We start from the raw sequence: 19,453 nt of genomic DNA, 5'->3' as shown, positions 1-19,453 counted from the left end.
ATTCATACCTCTCTTTTCTCTATTATTTTATTACAACTTACAAAAGTAGATGACTTTTCTCATTTTGATTTTATCTTATATATTATTGGTTCATTCTTGAATAAAAATTTATAATTTCTTAAGTAAGTTCATAAATCAAGGTTTTTATATAATTATAAATAGAGAAAATTTATTTGTTCCCTTTTTTTTGTGTGAAGAAAGTGAGAAATGCAATTATTAATTTTTTATAACGTTTTCTATCAACCAAATTAGTTTTTAATCATATCAATATTAACTTGCTGCTCATAGTGAATCCAAGATGTTCTATGATTTCTTCTCAAGTTCATACTAATTAATAATTGGATTAAAATAGTATCAAGGAGCAAGTTATATATTGACATAAAAAAAAGAAAAAAAGAAAAGTGAGATGTATGTATGCATGTGATGATGAAGCATAGTAGCGATGGTTTAGAATCCACTTGATTGCCACATGGCGTCTTAAAATCTGAGGAAAATATCATTGCCACGTATGCAATCCCAAGGAAGAGAGAAAACATAGTTAAAGATCTCCTCCTCTCTGCTCCATATCTTTTTCTCTTCTTATAAACTCTCTCCTCTCTTCCCCTTTTATTTTTCTCTCTCTATCTCTAAATCTAATTTCTCTCCACACAAATCTAAAATAAACCTTCAGTTTACCCAAAATCTACTACCACCAATTTTCAGGATTCCAATTTCTGGTAAAATTCCTTTTTTCATTTTTCTTTGAATTTTTGAAAATATTTACCTTCATTTTTTCTCGTGCGTAATATGTCATGTTTAAACTAGTGATCTTGTTGACGTGCTTATATATGTTGACCTGTATTTGTTTTTAATTCTAATTTAATAATAATTTCTTTTTGCTAATCAGCTTTTTTAAACTATTTTCAAAGTTTTTATTGGAATAAGAAATAGTACTCCATATAATTGGAGAATTGATTGATTTTTCAAAAGGTGCTAATTTTGTTGTGCATTTTTGTAACTGTTTGAGGATTTGTTTTTTTGGTTTTGCAGGACTAAGGGATATATTATTTATCTTCCTACTGTTAAAATAGTGAAATTTACAGCTGCCATAGTTTTGAAGAGACAAGCTTGAAGCTCTAAGGTGAATTTTTCTTGATAAGAGACGTGGATGGACCATCCTCGGATTGGGATCCAAATATGTTGAATTACAGTATTTTGATCCTTGATTGGTAGAGGCTATAGTAGCGGGCGGTTGATGGCTTTACCAGTCAACAGAATTTTTATCATATCACTAAAATTCTTGGATTGTCAAACAGTTATATATGGCTGCTGCTGCTGCTGCAAGCGAAAGGTGGATTGATGGTCTTCATGTCTCCTCGTTGTTTTGGCCTCCTCCGCAAGATGCACAACAGCGGAAGGTGCGCTTTTTTTACTTTGCTATAATATCTTACCGTGGCTATCGTCAGCATTGTGTGGAGAAATGCACATTCTTGGAGACTTGGATATAATATGGAACAAAAAGTTGAAGAAAAAAATTGCTTCTTTTAGGGAAAAATTGAAAAGATTATCATATCGGCTAAGTTTAAGTTGCTTAAGTGGTCAAGTTTTTTTGTATATTGTGATAAGAGAACAATGCTTGTGGTTAGGTAGAAGGGTATACAAAAAGGAGGAATACAATGTTGCCGAATCTAATGTACTATTCTATGTGCCAAAAGAGGCCCTCCAATCTAATTAAAGATAAGTTGAAGGAATCATGCAACATGCCTATTAAAATAGAATGACTACCTTATCAGAAAGAGGAAAGAAAAAAAGAACATAGAATGACTATTTTCCCCAAACATGCTTAGTTGAAATAAATGGGTTTTGGAATGTCAAAAAAATCTTAGCTTTATGGGAAAGAGATTGAGGATAGTTTGACATAAACAGGCTTAAGCATTATCCATAGACCACACCATAACTAATGAAGCATGCAGCCAAAGATTACCATTATGTGTGACTAGAGCTTCGGTGTTTAACACCACAAATTAATGAGGTAGATACAAATAATCTTTGCTGCAATTATCTTGCAAAAGAACAACTTGCAAAATAGTTCAGCTACTTCGGTTTGTCATTTGAAAAGCCTTCTTAAATGTACCTTATACTAAGTGTTAAACCTCTCATGTTCCAACATTACGTAAATGCCTTGATATTTGGTGAAACTTTAGCTGAAAGGTATTCTCCTCAAAAGTGGTGACAGAATTTTGTAATAAGATTCCAACCATTAAGAACGTCACATGTCAACGACAATGATAAGGATTTGCATGTGAATTTTTTTTCAAGGGTTGGAAAGAATGACGTTAGTGATAGATTCGAAGATCTTGTAGTAACATTTACTTCTTCATAGTTTAAGCCCATATAGAAATGGAATCCAAGAAAAAGAGTTACTTTTCTGGTGGTAAAAAGATGAGAATGATAAAGTGGGAATATAATAAACGCTTGAAAGCCAGTCTTGATTTTATGAGATAGTAAGGAGCATCTCTAACCCAATGGTCCTACAAAAAGCAAGTTATTGCACCATGGTTTACTCTTTCTAGAGCAAGAGGACAAATGAAGGATATAGATGTGAGATACACTTTAGACCTTCAAGTACCCCCGAGGATATCCTTGTGGATGGCTCATGGGAGTAACAATTTGGAGATCCTAGGTTTGAATCCCATTTAAAATACTTTAAGTGAGCTCTTATGTCCAACCTTGGTGGATATGATTATATTCGCAGCCTGTTCCTTGTGGACCGAACAAGTTGCCAGTGAATTAGTCGAGGTGAGCCAAATTAACCTGAACACTGTTGATATTAAAAAAATTAGTTCATGGACTTTCATGTGTGATATTTGTACTTATAGAGACCATACTTGCTGCTAATCGCCTTGTAGAGAGAATTAGGTTCGTCAATTGGCCACCCCAACTTTCTTCCTACTAAAGTAAGTGATTTCTATGTCGCGCATGTTCCGTTGTGACAGCTTGTTTATAAGTTGATTGTCTGTCAAGTGGGTAACATGACTAATTAGCACGTAGAAGTGTGTAAAACGTGCAGGATATTACAATGAGGATTGGTTGACACATACTTCAAATGGATAAACAAGAAAGTTTCTTTCGAGGGGTGTCAGTGTTGTATAGTGTTCAACAAGGAAAGCACCCAATTGTGTGGCATAATGGTTAATAAAGTGGGTGCAAACCTTAGAGATCGGGGTTTAAGTCCCAACAGAGACAAAAAGCACTAGGATTCTTCCATTTGTCTTAACCCTTGGTCGGTAGACACTACCTGTTGGCGGGAGTAGTAGGAACCCAGTAGATTAGTTGAAGTGTATGCAAGTTGGCCCGAACCCAACTTTATCAAAAAGAATGTTCAACAAGGAAAATGTTGACCAAGAAACAAACAATTCTAATTTGAGATGCAAGATGAAAAAATGTGCTCCTTACAGAGGGAGCAAATGGTGAGTAGTAAAAGGGACATAACCTGAAAGGCCAGCAGGTAGGTAGCAACTTCTTGAGGATTAGGCCTCTTATTAAATTTCGAGAAAAATCTCCATGAATTGTGCACTACTTAAAGATCTCTGATGCAGGATTCCGTCCTTCCTATGCTATTTGTTGGACTTGGAATGAGTTGAGTTAGTCTCATTGCAAATTAACGAACTCCCATCTCACATTCTTCTCAAGTGCATTCATCTCCTCCATCATCACCCGATTATCATCTTAAACTTTTTAATGCCTGAAAGACTTCTGTTCTTCTTTGTTCTCTATGGTCTGCATTTTGTATGTACACTCATGGCAAACCTCTTTTTATATTCTCTTCACAGGCTCAAACTGCTGCGTATGTTAAGTACTTTGGTCAGTCTACATCAGAACAATTTCCTGAAGATATAGCTGAGGTATTCAGTGAATTCTGAAGTGTTAAGTTTTTTCTTATAATTTTCAATATCTAGACTAAGTTTTATTCATTCTTCCCTGTAAACTAACTGCATGTGTTTAATTTGGAAGCTCATACGGAACCGGTATCCATCAAAGCAAAACCGACTTTTTGATGATGTTTTAGGTATGATTAATTCTTACTTATTATTTAGCATTTACGATATCACTTGCACCTATTTGTGATGCTTGATTGACTTACTTCTGTTTTTTGTTGTTTGTTTCAATTGTCAGCGACTTTTGTTCTTCATCACCCAGAGCATGGACATGCTGTAATTCATCCAATTATTTCATGCATCATTGATGGTACACTGGAGTATGATAAAAGTAGTCCACCTTTTGCTTCTTTTATATCGTTGGTTTGCCCAAGCAGTGAGGTATTCAGATTCTTTAACAATTAATTTGATTAATCTCATCATGCTTTTTTACTCCATGATTTGTTTAAAGCCTATCATGAATATCATAGTCTGGATCTTCCTACTAATTGTTAACCCTTAACGTAGAATGGATATTCTGAACAATGGGCTCTTGCCTGTGGAGAGATTTTACGAATCCTAACACACTACAACCGCCCGATTTTCAAAGTTGATCGTCATGAGAATCGAGCAGATAGAAGCACCAGTGGAAGCCATGCTTCAACTAGTAAATCTGCTGACAGTGAACCTGGTGTGCCTTCTATACAACATGAGAGAAAAACCCTGAGACCATTGTCTCCATGGATCACTGATATATTGCTTGCTGCACCACTAGGGATTAGAAGTGATTACTTCCGTTGGTAAGCATGTCTTTTATTGTGTCTTACGGGTTAGATGTTCCATTACACTTTAAAATTCATCAAGATGCAAGAGAACTTCATTAGCATTAGTTGAAAATGAATATTTTTTATCCATATTGTTCCTTCTACCGAATGCTTTCCAGCACTCGCTGTGAAAAATTCTTCTAAATTTAAATGGAAACTTACTTGACATTACCTCTGAGAAAAAAAGTTGTTTCACTTGTGTTTTAACATAACAGGACTTGATGTTCACCTAAACGGTGAACTAACTCATTCCGGCTCTACTCTCTGCAACTTAGACTGTTTCTCCTTATATATGGCTTGCCCATTAAGTTCAAACACATACGAATTTAGAGATTTATCATGTAAAGCGTTATGCGGTCATTGATCTTGAAAGCATATGTAATACTTGTGAACAGATTGGATGGATTTGTTCTTCGGAATTGTTTAGGGAGAAGGCGAACTGTGACATTGACTCAAGGTCTTTTTATGATTGTGAGGGAGAGCATGATGGTTACTTACAAAGTTTATTCCTGCCTCTTGCTTGTCTTGGTTTAGCACGAGTCCACTGATTGCTCATTTAACTATGTCCTTTTACTCTCTCCGGGTCATTGTGGAATTACTTTTTTTATTTCCTGATTCCTTGTGACAAAACTTGGCAATCTGATCAGCCTTGTGGTCTGCTTTTTTCTGTCTTTCTTGCATGTGTTTAGGCTTAACACCATAATCCCTGGCTGGTATGCGATGTCAATCAGGCTCTTTCAGTTTTTCTGCTATTACCATTTAGAAAGGACATGAGATATAATTGTGCTTTATGCCCAATTCATGTACTGTCGACCTACATTGCCCCCTTAAAAACTACTAAGAATTAATGTACCTTTATATTAACATTGCTCAATGGAATGTGAAGAGATCTATGTTGGATGTTCAAGCATGTCGAAACAAATAGTATTTGTATCTTTGACAATTTCTCTCAACCATTTAAGAAGTTATGGATGCCCTAGGATGCTCCTTATGTTTCTCCATGCTCACTGGCTTAACATGATAGGATTCTTTACCTCCTACACATTTGTTTCTTCTCCTGTTTCATCTTGTATGGTTCTTCGCGAGAGACATGTTATGCTGGTAAAGCGCATGGAACAATGCTCATTTTTTAATGGCATGGTGGTGCGCTTCGCCTCGTTAAATCTGAATCAGCACTTTGGTGCAAGCATTTAAGCGCTAAGCCATGCCTCATCGTCCATGGGTTCTGTCGAGTAGAGAGCAATACTGTATTATAAATACTTCACCTAATTGTATCCTTTTCAATTCTTTTGTTTAAACAATCGTGGTTTGGATTTATAATGATTATTCTTGGAGTGTATGCCTTTCTACACTAAAGCCCCTGCTTTATTAGCTCTTTGTGTTTAAAGTCCCAACAATTTTCAGAAAGCTTTTTTTTCTTTTCACTTTCCACAGTATGACTCTGCTTTTGAGTCCATCTGTCCTTCAGAACTCCCAATGCTAGTAGGTGTTTATCTTCTCCTTGGTGCTTTTCAAATTAATTTTTAGGAATATTAAAGTTAAAGCCAGAGGCGGATCCAGGATTTCCGGAGGATGGGTTCACCATTACTTTAAAAAAAAAAAATTAAAACAAAAGGTTGGTAGGGATTTGATCCCCTAACTTTAGGCTATTGGAAATAAGAGACCAAAACCAGTGCACCACTTGGTCTCTTTTGACCATGTGTTTCATCAAGTATATATATCTAATTTTGCCAAATTATGTACATTATATTTATACTTTAATCCGAGGACCACGGGTTCACGTGAACCATGTTTTACTTGGTAGATCCGCCCCTGGTTAAAGCCCTCGCTTTGTGCTTACAGGCCCAATAATCTTCAGAAAGCTCATTTGCACTTTTTGCCTCTGATAACACTCCTTTAACTACATTTGTATCCTTTAGAACTTGTCCCAATGCTAAAAAAAAGGGCAGCCTGATGCACTAAGCTACCGCTATGTGCGGGGTCCGGGGAAGGGCCGACCACAAGGGGTCTATCGTACGCAGCCTTACCCTGCATTTCCGCAAGAGGCTGTTTTCAGTGCTAGTCTGTATTATTTTCTTTTTGGTGCTTTTCAATTTAATGAACTATTGGAATACTATCGTTTTGTAGACCTGAATTTTTTTCATTGCAATTTTCTACATTGCTGAGTTGTGGAGTTTGAGACTGATGAATCTGGACAAATGGAAACTACACTATCCCGCTCTAAATATTGTGAAATCTTTCATGCTTGTGTAGGTGTGGTGGTGTAATGGGAAAGTATGCTGCTGGAGAACTCAAGCCCCCTTCAAGTGGTATGTGGACTTTCTTTTCGTGAAATGTTTGCGCCTGTTTACGGTTCTAGACCTGCACTTTCAATATTTAGTTTTTAACACCTAGTTGTGCAATTCCTATGGACGCTGATAATGTGCTTGAAAATCTATGCAAGAAGTAGTTTCTTACCATGCTAAGTAAAATATGGGAATAGATTATTGACATCTTTTTTACTTACCCTATGTATTGTCATCACCTAGCTAGTGAAAATAATGCACTGAGCTCATGTTTAGAGAGATGGCATTTCAATTCACTGTAATGTTTCCTGCGTATTATTCTTGCCGTAGTATCTTACTATCTGTCTCTGTGTGTGTGTATGTTGTTGTTGTTGGGGGTGGGGGGTGGGGGTGGGGGTAGGATTGCCTTTTTACATTCACAGCACCTTTTCTCCTACCGTTCCTACCAGAGGTGAATTGCTTCCTTCTGCTCCCACAGGATTAGTGACCTTTGAAACTATAGGCAACCAAGTCTTGCAAATTTTTTTTTATCTTCCTCACATTAACATTAGTTCTTTTCCCTTTTTCTAGATTCTATTTCTTAAAAAGAATAAAGAAACAGGACCTGTTTTTCCTGTCCGCCACTGCAGTTTTGCTCTAATTGTGAGATGAATTCTGATAATGTGAAAGAATCTAAGTGTCCACCCAAAAAATCTTAAGGCAATGGGCGGAGATCCACGATCTTCATAAACCACTTTGGAAGCCCTTATACTACCTATTTGGGAACACTATATAGCTCAATATTCAATACTTTTTCGCACATGTAAGATTCACATGCAAATTCTGGTGCAGACTTACTAGTGAGAGAATGGAATTACCCGACGTTGTGTTTGATACTATGTGAAACTATCCAACTCAAAACCTTAAGGTTATGGGTAGAATAGTTAAAAACGTTTATAAATTTATTTGGAAGCTCTTACTATCTATGTGGGACAACTAATATAACTCAACGTATAACGTAAATTTGCTTTGTTTCTCTTCATTTTCTTCCACTTGTCCTCCTATCAGACGTTGAGTTTCTTAACTTTCTTCTGGAAGGCTGAGATATTAATTTTAAAGAGTTTTCATATGTTAGAATTGCAGCAAACTGTTATTGACTTGACGTTTTATTTTAGCTGCTTCTCGTGGGTCTGGGAAGCATCCACAACTTCTGCCTTCAACTCCAAGGTGGGCTGTAGCTAATGGTGCCGGTGTCATTTTAAGTGTTTGTGATGAGGAAGTTGCTCGCTACGAGACTGCTACCCTGACTGCAGCCGCTGTTCCTGCACTTCTGCTTCCACCTCCAACGACGCCTATGGATGAGCATCTCGTTGCAGGACTGCCAGCACTTGAGCCATATGCACGTTTATTTCATCGGTAAGACTAAAAGCATTTAACTTATTTTATAGGCTTTGAAACAAGGAACTCATTTTAACTTCTGTTTCTGGATTAGTTATTATGCAATTGCTAGTCCAAGTGCCACCCAGAGGCTTCTTGTTGGACTTTTAGAAGCTCCACCATCTTGGGCTCCGGATGCACTTGATGCTGCGGTACAACTAGTGGAACTTCTACGAGCAGCTGAAGATTATGCATCTGGATTGCGTGTAAGTTATAAAATCTTCCTTCAAATTATCATGAACAAGATTATGTGAGCATCAATCTGATATTTGTCCGAACACCTTAGTCACTTTTGTTCATTTCTGTGTTTTCTTCGGGGTTCTTTGTACAACTGTAAGGTTCCATATTTTAACCATCTATGCTATGTCGGAACACATGATTGAATTAATCTGTATGAATTGTATATAAACTTGTCCAAAAACTACTATGCTCTCTAGTTCTAAATGAGCATATCTGTACACAGAAAGAATTCATTGGTTGCAGTCTCAATATATAATTAATTTCAATATGTTGTATATAAACTTGTCCCAAACTACTATGCTCTCTAGTTCTAAATGAGCATATCTGTACACAGAAACAATTCATTGGTTGCAGTCTCTATATATAATCAATTTCAATATGTTGAATTGACTTAGTTGCTCTTCTCAAAGAGCTTAAGTTGTTCAAAAGGAGCACTTTTGTTTCATCACCCAATTCTGCAACATGCTCCTTCATTTGCGGGTCTGATTCTTTTTTATAAACCGAATTAATGAAAATGTTTTTATTGGTGGGTGATGGTGATAGTAGACAGGGGTCTAAATGGAGCGGCTTGAATAATAAGCTTGAATAGTAAGAATCTATACAGTGGATCCCAACTAGGTCGGGTTACATAGTTGCTGTTGTTGTTGGTGCTGGTGGTGGTACTGTTAATAGTTGAATTACTCTGGTACCATGTTGAAATATGTTAACCGTCTTATCTATAAGTGTTTAAACTGCTAGAGAGGAGATAATTTAATCATACTATGTTTGGTTCGTAACATGTGATATATGTGAGATATGAGAGAAGAGTTTGACAGAATGTGTAAGACAAGTGTCTTACTACTAGGGCTTATATAGATATGTACAAGGTGTAGTACAAGACAACAGTCCAAGTTAGCACACCTTTAACCACCTTCATTTTTTTTAGACAACTTATTATTAGAATGAAAGGGCCCCAGATATATCAAAATTGATGTTGAGGATCCATATAGCCAACCCGAACTAGTTTGGAACTGAAGCATAACTGTTGTTGTAGACTTGCAGTTTTATATTTCTGTCTCCTTGCTTTCACCTATCCTTGAAATCCGTTGCATAAGCTATGACCTCTGGAATGTTCTCCACTAAAACATATTTCTAATGAGTAAACTTATTGATTCTGTTGCTTGAGTACACCTCCTGTCCTCAATTAATGGAGGTTTATCTTTTTATGTATCTTTTCTTAGGATCTCCTGTAGAATTCCTAACATTTTATGTATTGCCAAAGCTTCCTAGGAATTGGATGCATTTGCATTTCTTGCGTGCAATTGGAATTGCCATGTCCATGAGAGCAGGAATTGCTGCAGATTCTGCAGCGGCTTTACTTTTCCGAATACTTTCTCAACCTGCTTTGCTTTTTCCTCCCTTACGGCAAGTTGAAGGAATTGAAGTTCAACATGAACATGTGGGTGCAGAAGCCACCATTGAAGCCACAGTTGAAGCCACTGCCCAAGGGATTGCATCAATGCTTTGCGCACATGGTCCAGAGGTTGAATGGAGAATATGTACCATCTGGGAAGCTGCTTATGGCTTGATTCCTTTAAGTTCATCTGCGGTTGATCTCCCTGAAATTGTAGTTGCTACCCCTCTACAACCACCCATTCTTTCATGGAACCTGTATATACCCCTCCTTAAGGTTCTAGAGTATCTTCCTCGTGGGAGTCCATCGGAAACTTGTCTCATGAAAATATTTGTTGCTACCGTTGAAGCAATTCTCCAGAGAACGTTCCCACCTGATTCCTCTAGAGAGGAAAACAGAAAAACCAGATACGTTTTTGGCTCTGCCTTCAAGAACCTTGCTGTGGCAGAATTGCGAACCATGGTTCATTCGTTGTTCTTGGAGTCATGTGCCTCGATAGAGCTTGCTTCTCGTCTTCTTTTCGTTGTCTTAACTGTATGTGTCAGCCACGAAGCAAAACCAAATGGGAATAAAAGGCCTAAAGGCGAGGATTCTCACCCACCTAGTGAAATAGGGGTAGACACACTCGCAACCGTTGGAGAAGAGAAAAAGATAGGAAGTAAGAAAGTGAAAAGACAAGGACCTGTCGCTGCATTTGATTCTTATGTTCTTGCAGCTGTCTGTGCTCTTTCTTGTGAACTTCAGCTCTTCACTTTGATTTCAAGAGGGACAAATCAGCCAGATCCGAAAATCATCATGGATGAAGCAAAACCTGCAAATGATTCATCTATTGAGTTACAAAATGGGATTCATTCTGCCGTCTGTCATACTCGGAGGATATTGGCAATTTTAGAGGCACTGTTTTCCTTGAAGCCATCTTCTGTTGGAACTTCATGGAGCTACAGCTCAAATGAGATAGTTGCTGCAGCTATGGTAGCTGCTCATATTTCTGATCTGTTTAGACGTTCCAAGGCTTGCATGCGTGCTCTTTCTATCTTGATACGGTGTAAGTGGGATAATGGAATTCATTCCAGGGCATCTTCACTATATAACCTAATTGATATTCATAGCAAAACTGTCGCATCAATTCTCAACAAGGCTGAACCATTGGAAGCTTATTTAATACATGCACCAGTACTAAAGGAGCGGCCCAGATGCTTAAATGGGAAAAAACATTATAAATACACAAGTCGTACAGCAGAACAGCCATCAGTGCCTCAGTGCAAAGACTCTGATTGTAAAGCTTCAATTGTGTGCGGAGAAGGTTCACACTCAAGTGAGGTTGCAGGGTGCACCATCAGCAAAGTGTTTGCAAATTTCTCTTTAGATGCTTCAGATTTGGCCAATTTTCTGACAAAGGACAGGCATATAGGATTTAATTGCAATGCACAAGATCTTTTAAAATCAGTGCTTGCGGAGAAACAAGAATTATGTTTTTCTGTTGTCTCATTGCTCTGGCACAAGTTAATTGCATCACCTGAAACCCAACCCAGTGCAGAAAGCACTTCTGGCCAGCAAGGATGGAGACAGGTATCTACCTTGTTACTTGTGTTAATCATTGTTAACGAATTGACTATTTTCTGTGGCAATTGTCCAATAAGAAAAATATATCATCCTCGAGTAAGATACAATGTACCTGATAAGCATATACTATGTGCAATGCGAGCTTGATATCACAGTTTAATATTTTGAAGTTGATTTTTTCATAATCCTTCTCTCTTGAAGTTTCAAATTGGTGGTTTTGTTGTTAGCTTTGGCGTCAAAAGATGTGAAACCATGTTACTTGAAGAACAAAGCACCCCCCTTAAACAACATGATTTTCCTTTTCTTTACATGTGTGGTCCAATCCTATTTCCTTTTCCTGCAACTCTCTGTACGTGATATTAGTTTTTGCTAGGAAGAGTCCTGTTTGCTAACACTTACTCTGCTGAAAATTAGAATCTTTTAAGTGACAATCCCAACTTTACTCCCTCAAAACTTCTTTTTCTTCCGAGGAAAAATAACAATCTTCACCTCCCTCAAAGCATGTTAAGCTCATGTCAAAGGAGACGGGAATAACAGGGACTTTTCCTATTAGGTCATGGTAGCACCAATCTCTTCTTCTATTTAAATTTCTCTATGAATATGAATTTGCTATCTCACGTCGTGCACTCCATGCAGAAGCAATATGCACATTCAAAGTAGCGGTAAATACCAACAACTTTAATTAGAACTGCATGATACATGCAGCATAACAAAAAAATCATTGAACTGTCTTCAAGAGGTGGAAAATGTTATGATAGCAGAAAGTGAACGTGTTAGGTTTTGGGAGTCAAAAATGAGAAAATGTTGCTTTTACGATTATTGTGCAGTGGGTTTTTGATAGCAAGAAGAATGCCTGTAATCAAGTTAGAGCACATGATGCTTTTTGCAATGTACATTCAAATACACAAGATACTTAGTACTGATTTATATGGTGCTGACAATCGTCCATAACTACAGGTGGTCGATGCACTATGCAATGTTGTATCAGCGTCACCTGGAAAAGCTGCAACAGCCATTGTTCTTCAGGTCCAGATTTCGCTTTAACTGTATTTGGTCAAAATAGATCATGAACCTTTTTTTGTTAGGCTGCTGCTATTGTGCAAAGTTTCTATTTATTAGGATCCAAAGGGCTAACAGATACACATGCTTTTAAAAAAATTCAAATTTATGTTTAGGGAAAAGGGACAAAATTGTCCTTGCACTATTCGTAGTTGAGCAACTTTGCCCTCTGTTAAACTTTTGGTTTAACATTACCCGTTCCGTTAGGAAAAAGTATCATTTTTGCCCTTGACCCCTAATGTAGCTCCAACCTGAGAGTAATTTTAAACCATAGTCAAAAGATGGGTAAATTTAGACCTTTTATTTCCAGAATTTGGACATGTGGAATCCAACCATTTCGCTTTGGAGCTCCATTAATGGAAAGGGAAAAGACGAGACGATTTGATAAGAGTAAGGGAATAAATGGACCAAAAGCGTAATAGAGGACAAAATTGAGCAATCTTGAATAGTACGGGGGAAAATTTGCACCTTTTCCCTTTTCTCTATCATATTTTCGGCCTTGTACACATGACAAATACATCTTTTTTACGACAATGGGTACAGCACTTGTCTGGGTCCGAAGCTTCTTCAACTTGCATGCTAATAGTTATCATAACTTGCTTCTAGGTGTATTTAGGTCTTCATCACCATATTTGTTTAGTCACTTCATCATAACTTGCTTCTAGGTGTATTTAGGTCTTCATCACCATATTTGTTTAGTCACTTTCTTGCCAAACTTTACTTGTCAGGCTGACAGGGAATTGCAACCATGGATTGCTAAAGATGATGATCTTGGTCAGCAGATGTGGAGAATCAACCAACGTATAGTAAAGTTGATAGCAGAACTAATAAGGAATCATGATATAGCAGAATCTTTGGTTATTCTGGCTAGTGCCCCAGACCTCCTTTTACGGGCCACAGATGGGATGCTTGTCGATGGAGAAGCATGCACCTTACCGCAACTGGAGGTAATGACATCTATAATTTCTGGTTTAGGTAACTTTTATAGTGGTTCTCATTTCCCACTGTGATGAATCTATGATTCAGAAAGCTAAGACTTCCTATATGTTCGTGACTACTTGAATAATAATTGATTCATCATACTCCTTATCTTTTGCATATTTTGATGTATTTACATCCTTGCTCTTAAAAATATTTGAGCAGCTTCTGGAAGTGACAGCTAGAGCAATTCAACCAGTGCTTGACTGGGGAGAATCCGGACAGGCAGTTGCTGATGGCCTCACAAACCTCCTGAAGGTGATACTCTTTGCTCGAATTGGGGAACAATAGAAGTGAAAAATGACCTTGTCTTCTTTGAATTTTACTTTAGCACTTAAATGATGAGACACATTTTGGGTTACAACACTGACAGATTCATTTCATTAAATACATTGCAGTGTCGCTTAACAGCCACAGTTCGCTGTGTTTCTCATCCAAGTGCACACGTCCGTGCTCTCAGCACATCGGTTCTTCGTGCCATTATGTATGCTGGTTCAGTAAGATCTTCAAGTGCTAAACAAGCAGATGTAAATGGTTTCCACAGTCCTGCTTATCAGTACCTAAGCATAAGCATCATTGACTGGAAAGCGGATATTGAGAAATGTTTGATGTGGGAAGCAAATAGTCGGCTTGAAAATGGGATGTCTGCTCAATTTCTTGATACTGCTGCTAGGGAATTAGGCTGTACTATATCAATCTGAAAATTCACTATTCTGGGGCCTATATTAGGTTTCTCTGTACTTATCTTGGTAAAGTCACTTTTTGTTGGCTTGAGGATGAGGAAAGGACAGAATGCAAATGATATGTAGTTAGAAAATGATATTTAAAGAGTCCTTTCGGCCATCCACCGTTGGTGTACAATGGAATGTAGATAGTCCTCCTCCATTTTTATGTTTGTTGTATGTCCAGAAACGAACATGTTTGTGAAAGAAGTAGATGTAACAGTGTATATTCGAGTGAGTTACAAAAGGCTGGCTCAGCTTTAGAATTTTTCCTCGAGTCGCCTCCATGTAATAACACTTTGTTGTACATTCAGCAAGTAAATGATATTTGGAGTTTTTGTTTTTATTCTCCTCTCATTTCCTTTTTTTATCTGGTTTCTGATTTAGATAACTAATGGCTGTGTAAATGGCCTCGCAATCTGCTCATAGTAAGGAAAAGGGATTAACTAATGGTGGCAGTTAAGCAGATCAACATGTTTTCGTGGGTGTCACCTTCTTCCATTTTTAGATGGCATAGGAGGCTCAAATAAGGTTTATGATTACGCAAAATACAAGTTATATGGTTAATGCCAAGCAATCATAAAACTACGGTCTATAGCCACTCAAAATTTTAATAGCTCATTTTTTTTTGCCCATTGACAGAAAAATGGCCATTCGGTCCAAACATATTACATCTAATAGTCCGAAATGTCTATTTTGTATATTTTTTGTATAGGGATAATCTATTTTGTAAATTTGTTGCATAGTGACAGTCTATTTTGTATAATGAAAGTCTATTTTGTATAAATTTTTGTATAGTTACAATCTATTTAGTATATATTTTGTATAGTGACAGTCTATTTTGTATAGTGACAGTCTATTGTATAAAATTGTATAATGACAGTCTATTTTGTATATTTTTGTATAGTGACAGTCTATTTTGTATATATTTTATATAGTGACAGTTTATTTAGTATATTTTTTGTATAATGAAAGTCTATTTGTATATTTTTTGTGTATATTTTGTATAGTGAAGACTATGCATGAGATACAAAATTAAAGAGAATTAAGACCTAAAGTTAGACTATGCATTAGTTTCCGCCATCTTTGTTTCTCCCGCAAAATGCAATAAATCAAAAGCCTTCAGCTCCATTACCGCTGCTATGGCCACAACAACACAAAGAAACCTCTCAATTTTCTACACTAGAAGACACTTCACCGTCGTCGGAGCCAAAGTCACCAGAATGAGGTCTCCGCCAACATCGACGATTGGAAACTTACTCGTCGTCACTTTAATTACAAAAGCTTTGACAGCACCAGGGGGAACACGTAACATAGAAAAATACAATGGTTTAGTTCCCCTATCAGAAACCCTAGTCCTCCAAATCCTCCTGGCTTTAGGTATGTATAATACGACGATATTGAAGATCTCAAATTCCTGCTTCTTATCTTAGATTTCATTTTTCTATTTTGGAACTTGAGTTGGAATTGGAGAAGAGGGGTTTTTGGATGAAGGACGGAAGTGTGTAAAGATGGGGTTTGAAATATAAGGAAAACTGTGTTTCGGTGATAGTTGGGTCGGTGGCTAGCCTTTTAATTAGTTTTGGGCTATAAAATGCATACTGTAATTTTGTGGCTAGTGGGTGATATTAGTTTCTAGCGGCTAGTCATAAATGAAGTTTGGTCATCATTTGGGATTTTTACGTTCCTATACACTATTTGAAACTTTTTACAAAAATTGTTCATGTTTTGTTATTTATCCGACCTACACAAGTTTTATCTACAAAATATATACATTCCACCTTAAAAGACTCTCAATCCATTATTTGTGCCTTCAATCAAGGTATTTAGTTACACCCTTTTCCTTTTTTCCCCCCTCTTTCCCCTTTTATATCCAGATCTTCCACCCTTGCAGCAATTTAAGCCAACTACTGTATCCCTTGATTTTAGTTTCCAGCATTTTTTAAGTCTATCAAATGTGGCTGCGACTCTAATCATATCATAGAAAATATATTTTCTCCTTTTCTTTTTCACTTTAAAAAAAATGTGTTCACATCGCCACTGTTTCAGAGACGCGTTGTTTCAACATAACTTGAAAAAAAAATTAAAGAATTATATATATGTTTTAAACTAAAAATAATTGATAGACATATAATATATAATTAGTACATAATTTACATATATTGACTAAAAAAAGCAAAGTGTGAATTTAAGTGACTATTTTTGTAATAATCCCTTGAATAAACAGTCCACATCATCCCAAGAAAAAATAAACAGACCACATATGTGATGACCCAAAAGGTCATCACTTATTTTAAAAATAAATTCTGTGTTTCGAGGCTTTAAAAAAATATCTTTCAGTATCATCTCGATTTGCGTGCGCACCCGGAAAGCTATTATGTGATAATATGTGAAAAATAATAAATTTTGCCTTTAAAATGAACTTAAGTTGACTTCGGCCAATATTTTGAGTAAACGGACCGGACTCGTGATTTGACGGTCCCGGAGAGTTCGTAGGAAAATATGAGACTTGGGCATATGCCCGGAATCGAATTCCGAGGTCCCAAGCCCGAGAAATGAATTTTTGAAGAAAATTATTTTCTGGAAAATTCATGAGTTTTTAGAAATGAAAAATATTTGGAAGTTGTTGGTATCGGGCCCATATTTTGGTTCCGGAGCCCGGTATATGTCTTACATGTGGTTTAAGTTGAGTCTGTGAAAGTTGGTAAGAAACGGAAGTCATTTGATGTGATTCGAATATGTAATTGTAAAAATTGATACTTTGAAAGTTTTGAGGTTTTTCTTAGATTTCTATGCTAAATTCATTGTTAAAGATGTTATTTTGGCGATTTGATCGCACAGATAAGTTCATATGATATTTTTGAGTTAGTATGCATGTTTGGTTTGGAGCCCCGAGGGCTCGGGTGAGTTTCTGATAGGTTTCGGAAGTTTTTAAAACATAGAAAAAGATGCAGGTTTTCAGTTCTGGTGTGTTGGTCTTCGCGTTTGCAGAAGGACTCTCGCGAACGCGAAGGGTAAGTCAGGCTGAAGGAATTTTCCTTCTACGCGAACGCAAGACACAGGATGCGAACGCGAGACACAGGATGCGAACGCGAAGCTTTGGGAGTGTTTCCCTTCGCGAACACGGACCTGCTATCGCGAACGCGAAGGCCTTTGGGCCTGGGCAGGGAATAAGGATTTTACTCTATGCGAAAGCAAAGGCTCTGGGGGTTGAAGCTCCGCGAACGCGAGCCTGTTATCGCGAACGCGATGGCCAATTGGGCCTGACCCATCGCGAACGCGACAGACTCATCGTGAACGCGATGAAGGTCTGCCCAGTGATTTTAAAACAGAAGCAAAAAACGGGCAGAACCCATTTACTTCATATTTTCAAAATTTGGGAGCATTAAGGCGCTTTTCAAAGAGCAATTTCTTCCCCAAAATATTGGTAAATGATTCTAAACCTTTTTCTTTCGATTTCCATTGCATTTCATCAATTTTCATCCAAAAATCTAGGGTTCTTATGGTAAAAACTAGGAATTTGGGTAGAGTTAGGGCTTTTTGATTAATTGAGATTTAGACCTCGTTTTGGGGTCGAATTTCGAAACTAATTGCATATTTGGGCTCGTGGGTGAATGGGCGATCGAGTTTTGGTCCGAACCTCGAGTTTTGACCTAGCGAGCCCGGTGTCAATTTTTGACTTTCTGGGGAAAATGATAGAAAACCTATAATTAAGCATTGGGTATGAATTCTTTAGCATTTATTGATGTTGTTGAATCAATTTGGACTAGATACGAGTAGTTTGGAGGCGAATTCTAAAGGAAAATCGGTGTTTGAGGCTTGAGTTGGTCGTGGAAGTTCGAGGTAAGTGTTTGGTCTAACCTTAGCTTGAGGGATTTGGAGTTGTGTCCTATTTGCTACGTGTTACTTGTTGTGTACGACGTATAGGCATGGTGGCGAGTGTCTCTACGTTGGTGTCAAGCATGACTGTGAGTCTTAAATTGAAATTGTTGTTTTCTTAATAAGTACTACGAATGCCTAAGTTGTTGATTCTCTGTGTTGAGCAAGGATTATGATTGTTCTCGTGGAAATTGCTTATGGTTGGGTATTGGTGCTAGTTGAGGTTTTTTTGTGAAGTTAGATATTGGAACAAGTTTGGTTATAGCTGATTTACCCTTGCCGGGACGCATTTACTTATACTGTCGATTCCCTTGTCGGGATAGGGTTGTTTTCTTTATTGTTCCCTTGCCGGGACTCTCTTTGTGATTGGTGTTGAACTGTATATGTGGATCGGGTTGCACGCCACAATAATATTATATTTCGATTGGGTTGCACGCCGCAACAACATTATGTTTGGATCGGGTTGCATGCCGCAACAATAATATAATTGGATCGGGTTGCACGCCGCAACAGTGATAAATGATGATTGGGTTGCACGCAGCAACAATGTATTTATAATTTGGATCGGATTGCGCGCCGCAACAATAGATAATAAAAGTGTTTATTGATTGATAACGATTTCCTTATTCTTTTGCTGTGAATTTTAATAGTTTTTATGATTTTTTCTCAAATTACTGTTGGTAAATGATATTCCCCGCAGCATTGTCCCTTCTATCTTTAATTGTCTATTTCTGTTTATTTTCCGCTGTATATGATATAACTGCACAGGTTTATTTAGTAGTCTGGTCCTAGCCTCATCACTACTTCGTCGGGGTTAGGCCAGACACTTACCAACATATGGGGTCGGTTATGCTGATACTACACTCTGCACTATATGCAGATCCCAGAGCGGAAGCTTTTGGACCATAGCTTTGGGTGGCTGTCTTCAGTCCAGTCGGAGATTCCGAGGTAGTCCTGTAGGCATCCGCAGGCCCTGGCGTTCTCCTCTATCTTTATATTCTATTTTCATTTACTTCGGAGACAGATTGTATCTTTCTTTCCAGACAATTGTTTGTAGTATTCGTAGATGGTCTGTGATATTGTGACACCGGTTTCGGGTAGAGATGTACTTGGTATTGTCGTACTTGTTTTTGGCTAAGTTATCATATTATGTCTTCCACATGTCTTCATTATTTGTTAATATATCACTGTTAATCGT

The 19,453-nt window shown here is 37.5% G+C and overlaps 1 protein-coding gene across 3 annotated transcripts; it reads left to right on the top strand.

Moving 5' to 3' along the window:
- Positions 1 to 568: 568 nt before the first annotated feature.
- On the top strand, positions 569 to 14,722 carry LOC104248118 (protein GIGANTEA-like). 3 transcript variants are annotated; one of them, XM_009804311.2, is made up of 15 exons: positions 569 to 716; positions 1,030 to 1,120; positions 1,296 to 1,397; positions 3,813 to 3,884; positions 3,994 to 4,048; positions 4,156 to 4,298; positions 4,425 to 4,696; positions 6,974 to 7,029; positions 8,160 to 8,400; positions 8,477 to 8,627; positions 9,923 to 11,623; positions 12,575 to 12,643; positions 13,405 to 13,623; positions 13,820 to 13,912; positions 14,053 to 14,722. In XM_009804311.2, exons 3-15 carry the CDS (start codon positions 1,302 to 1,304, stop codon positions 14,353 to 14,355), a joined length of 3,471 nt encoding a protein of 1,156 aa, XP_009802613.1. In that variant the 5' UTR covers positions 569 to 716; positions 1,030 to 1,120; positions 1,296 to 1,301; the 3' UTR covers positions 14,356 to 14,722. The 3 variants fall into 3 exon arrangements, with proteins under 3 accessions (XP_009802613.1, XP_070016790.1, XP_009802612.1); XM_009804310.2 differs by having other exon boundaries at positions 571 to 716; positions 1,030 to 1,397; XM_070160689.1 differs by lacking the exons at positions 13,820 to 13,912; positions 14,053 to 14,722 and having other exon boundaries at positions 13,413 to 13,507.
- The last annotated feature ends 4,731 nt before the right edge of the window (positions 14,723 to 19,453 follow it).

Source organism: Nicotiana sylvestris, chromosome 10, assembly GCF_000393655.2.
Source record: "Nicotiana sylvestris chromosome 10, ASM39365v2, whole genome shotgun sequence".
NCBI classification, from domain to species: Eukaryota; Viridiplantae; Streptophyta; class Magnoliopsida; order Solanales; family Solanaceae; genus Nicotiana; species Nicotiana sylvestris.
This window is presented reverse-complemented; position numbering and strand designations above follow the sequence as displayed.

Bases quoted from the DNA above. Each gene is read 5' to 3' on its own strand.
- LOC104248118 (XM_009804311.2), top strand. From the start codon at position 1,302: ATGGCTGCTGCTGCTGCTGCAAGCGAAAGGTGGATTGATGGTCTTCAT. The intron at 4,299-4,424 runs GTATTCAGATTC...CCCTTAACGTAG, and splicing joins TGGTTTGCCCAAGCAGTGAG to AATGGATATTCTGAACAATG. The intron at 8,401-8,476 runs GTAAGACTAAAA...TTTCTGGATTAG, and splicing joins TATGCACGTTTATTTCATCG to TTATTATGCAATTGCTAGTC.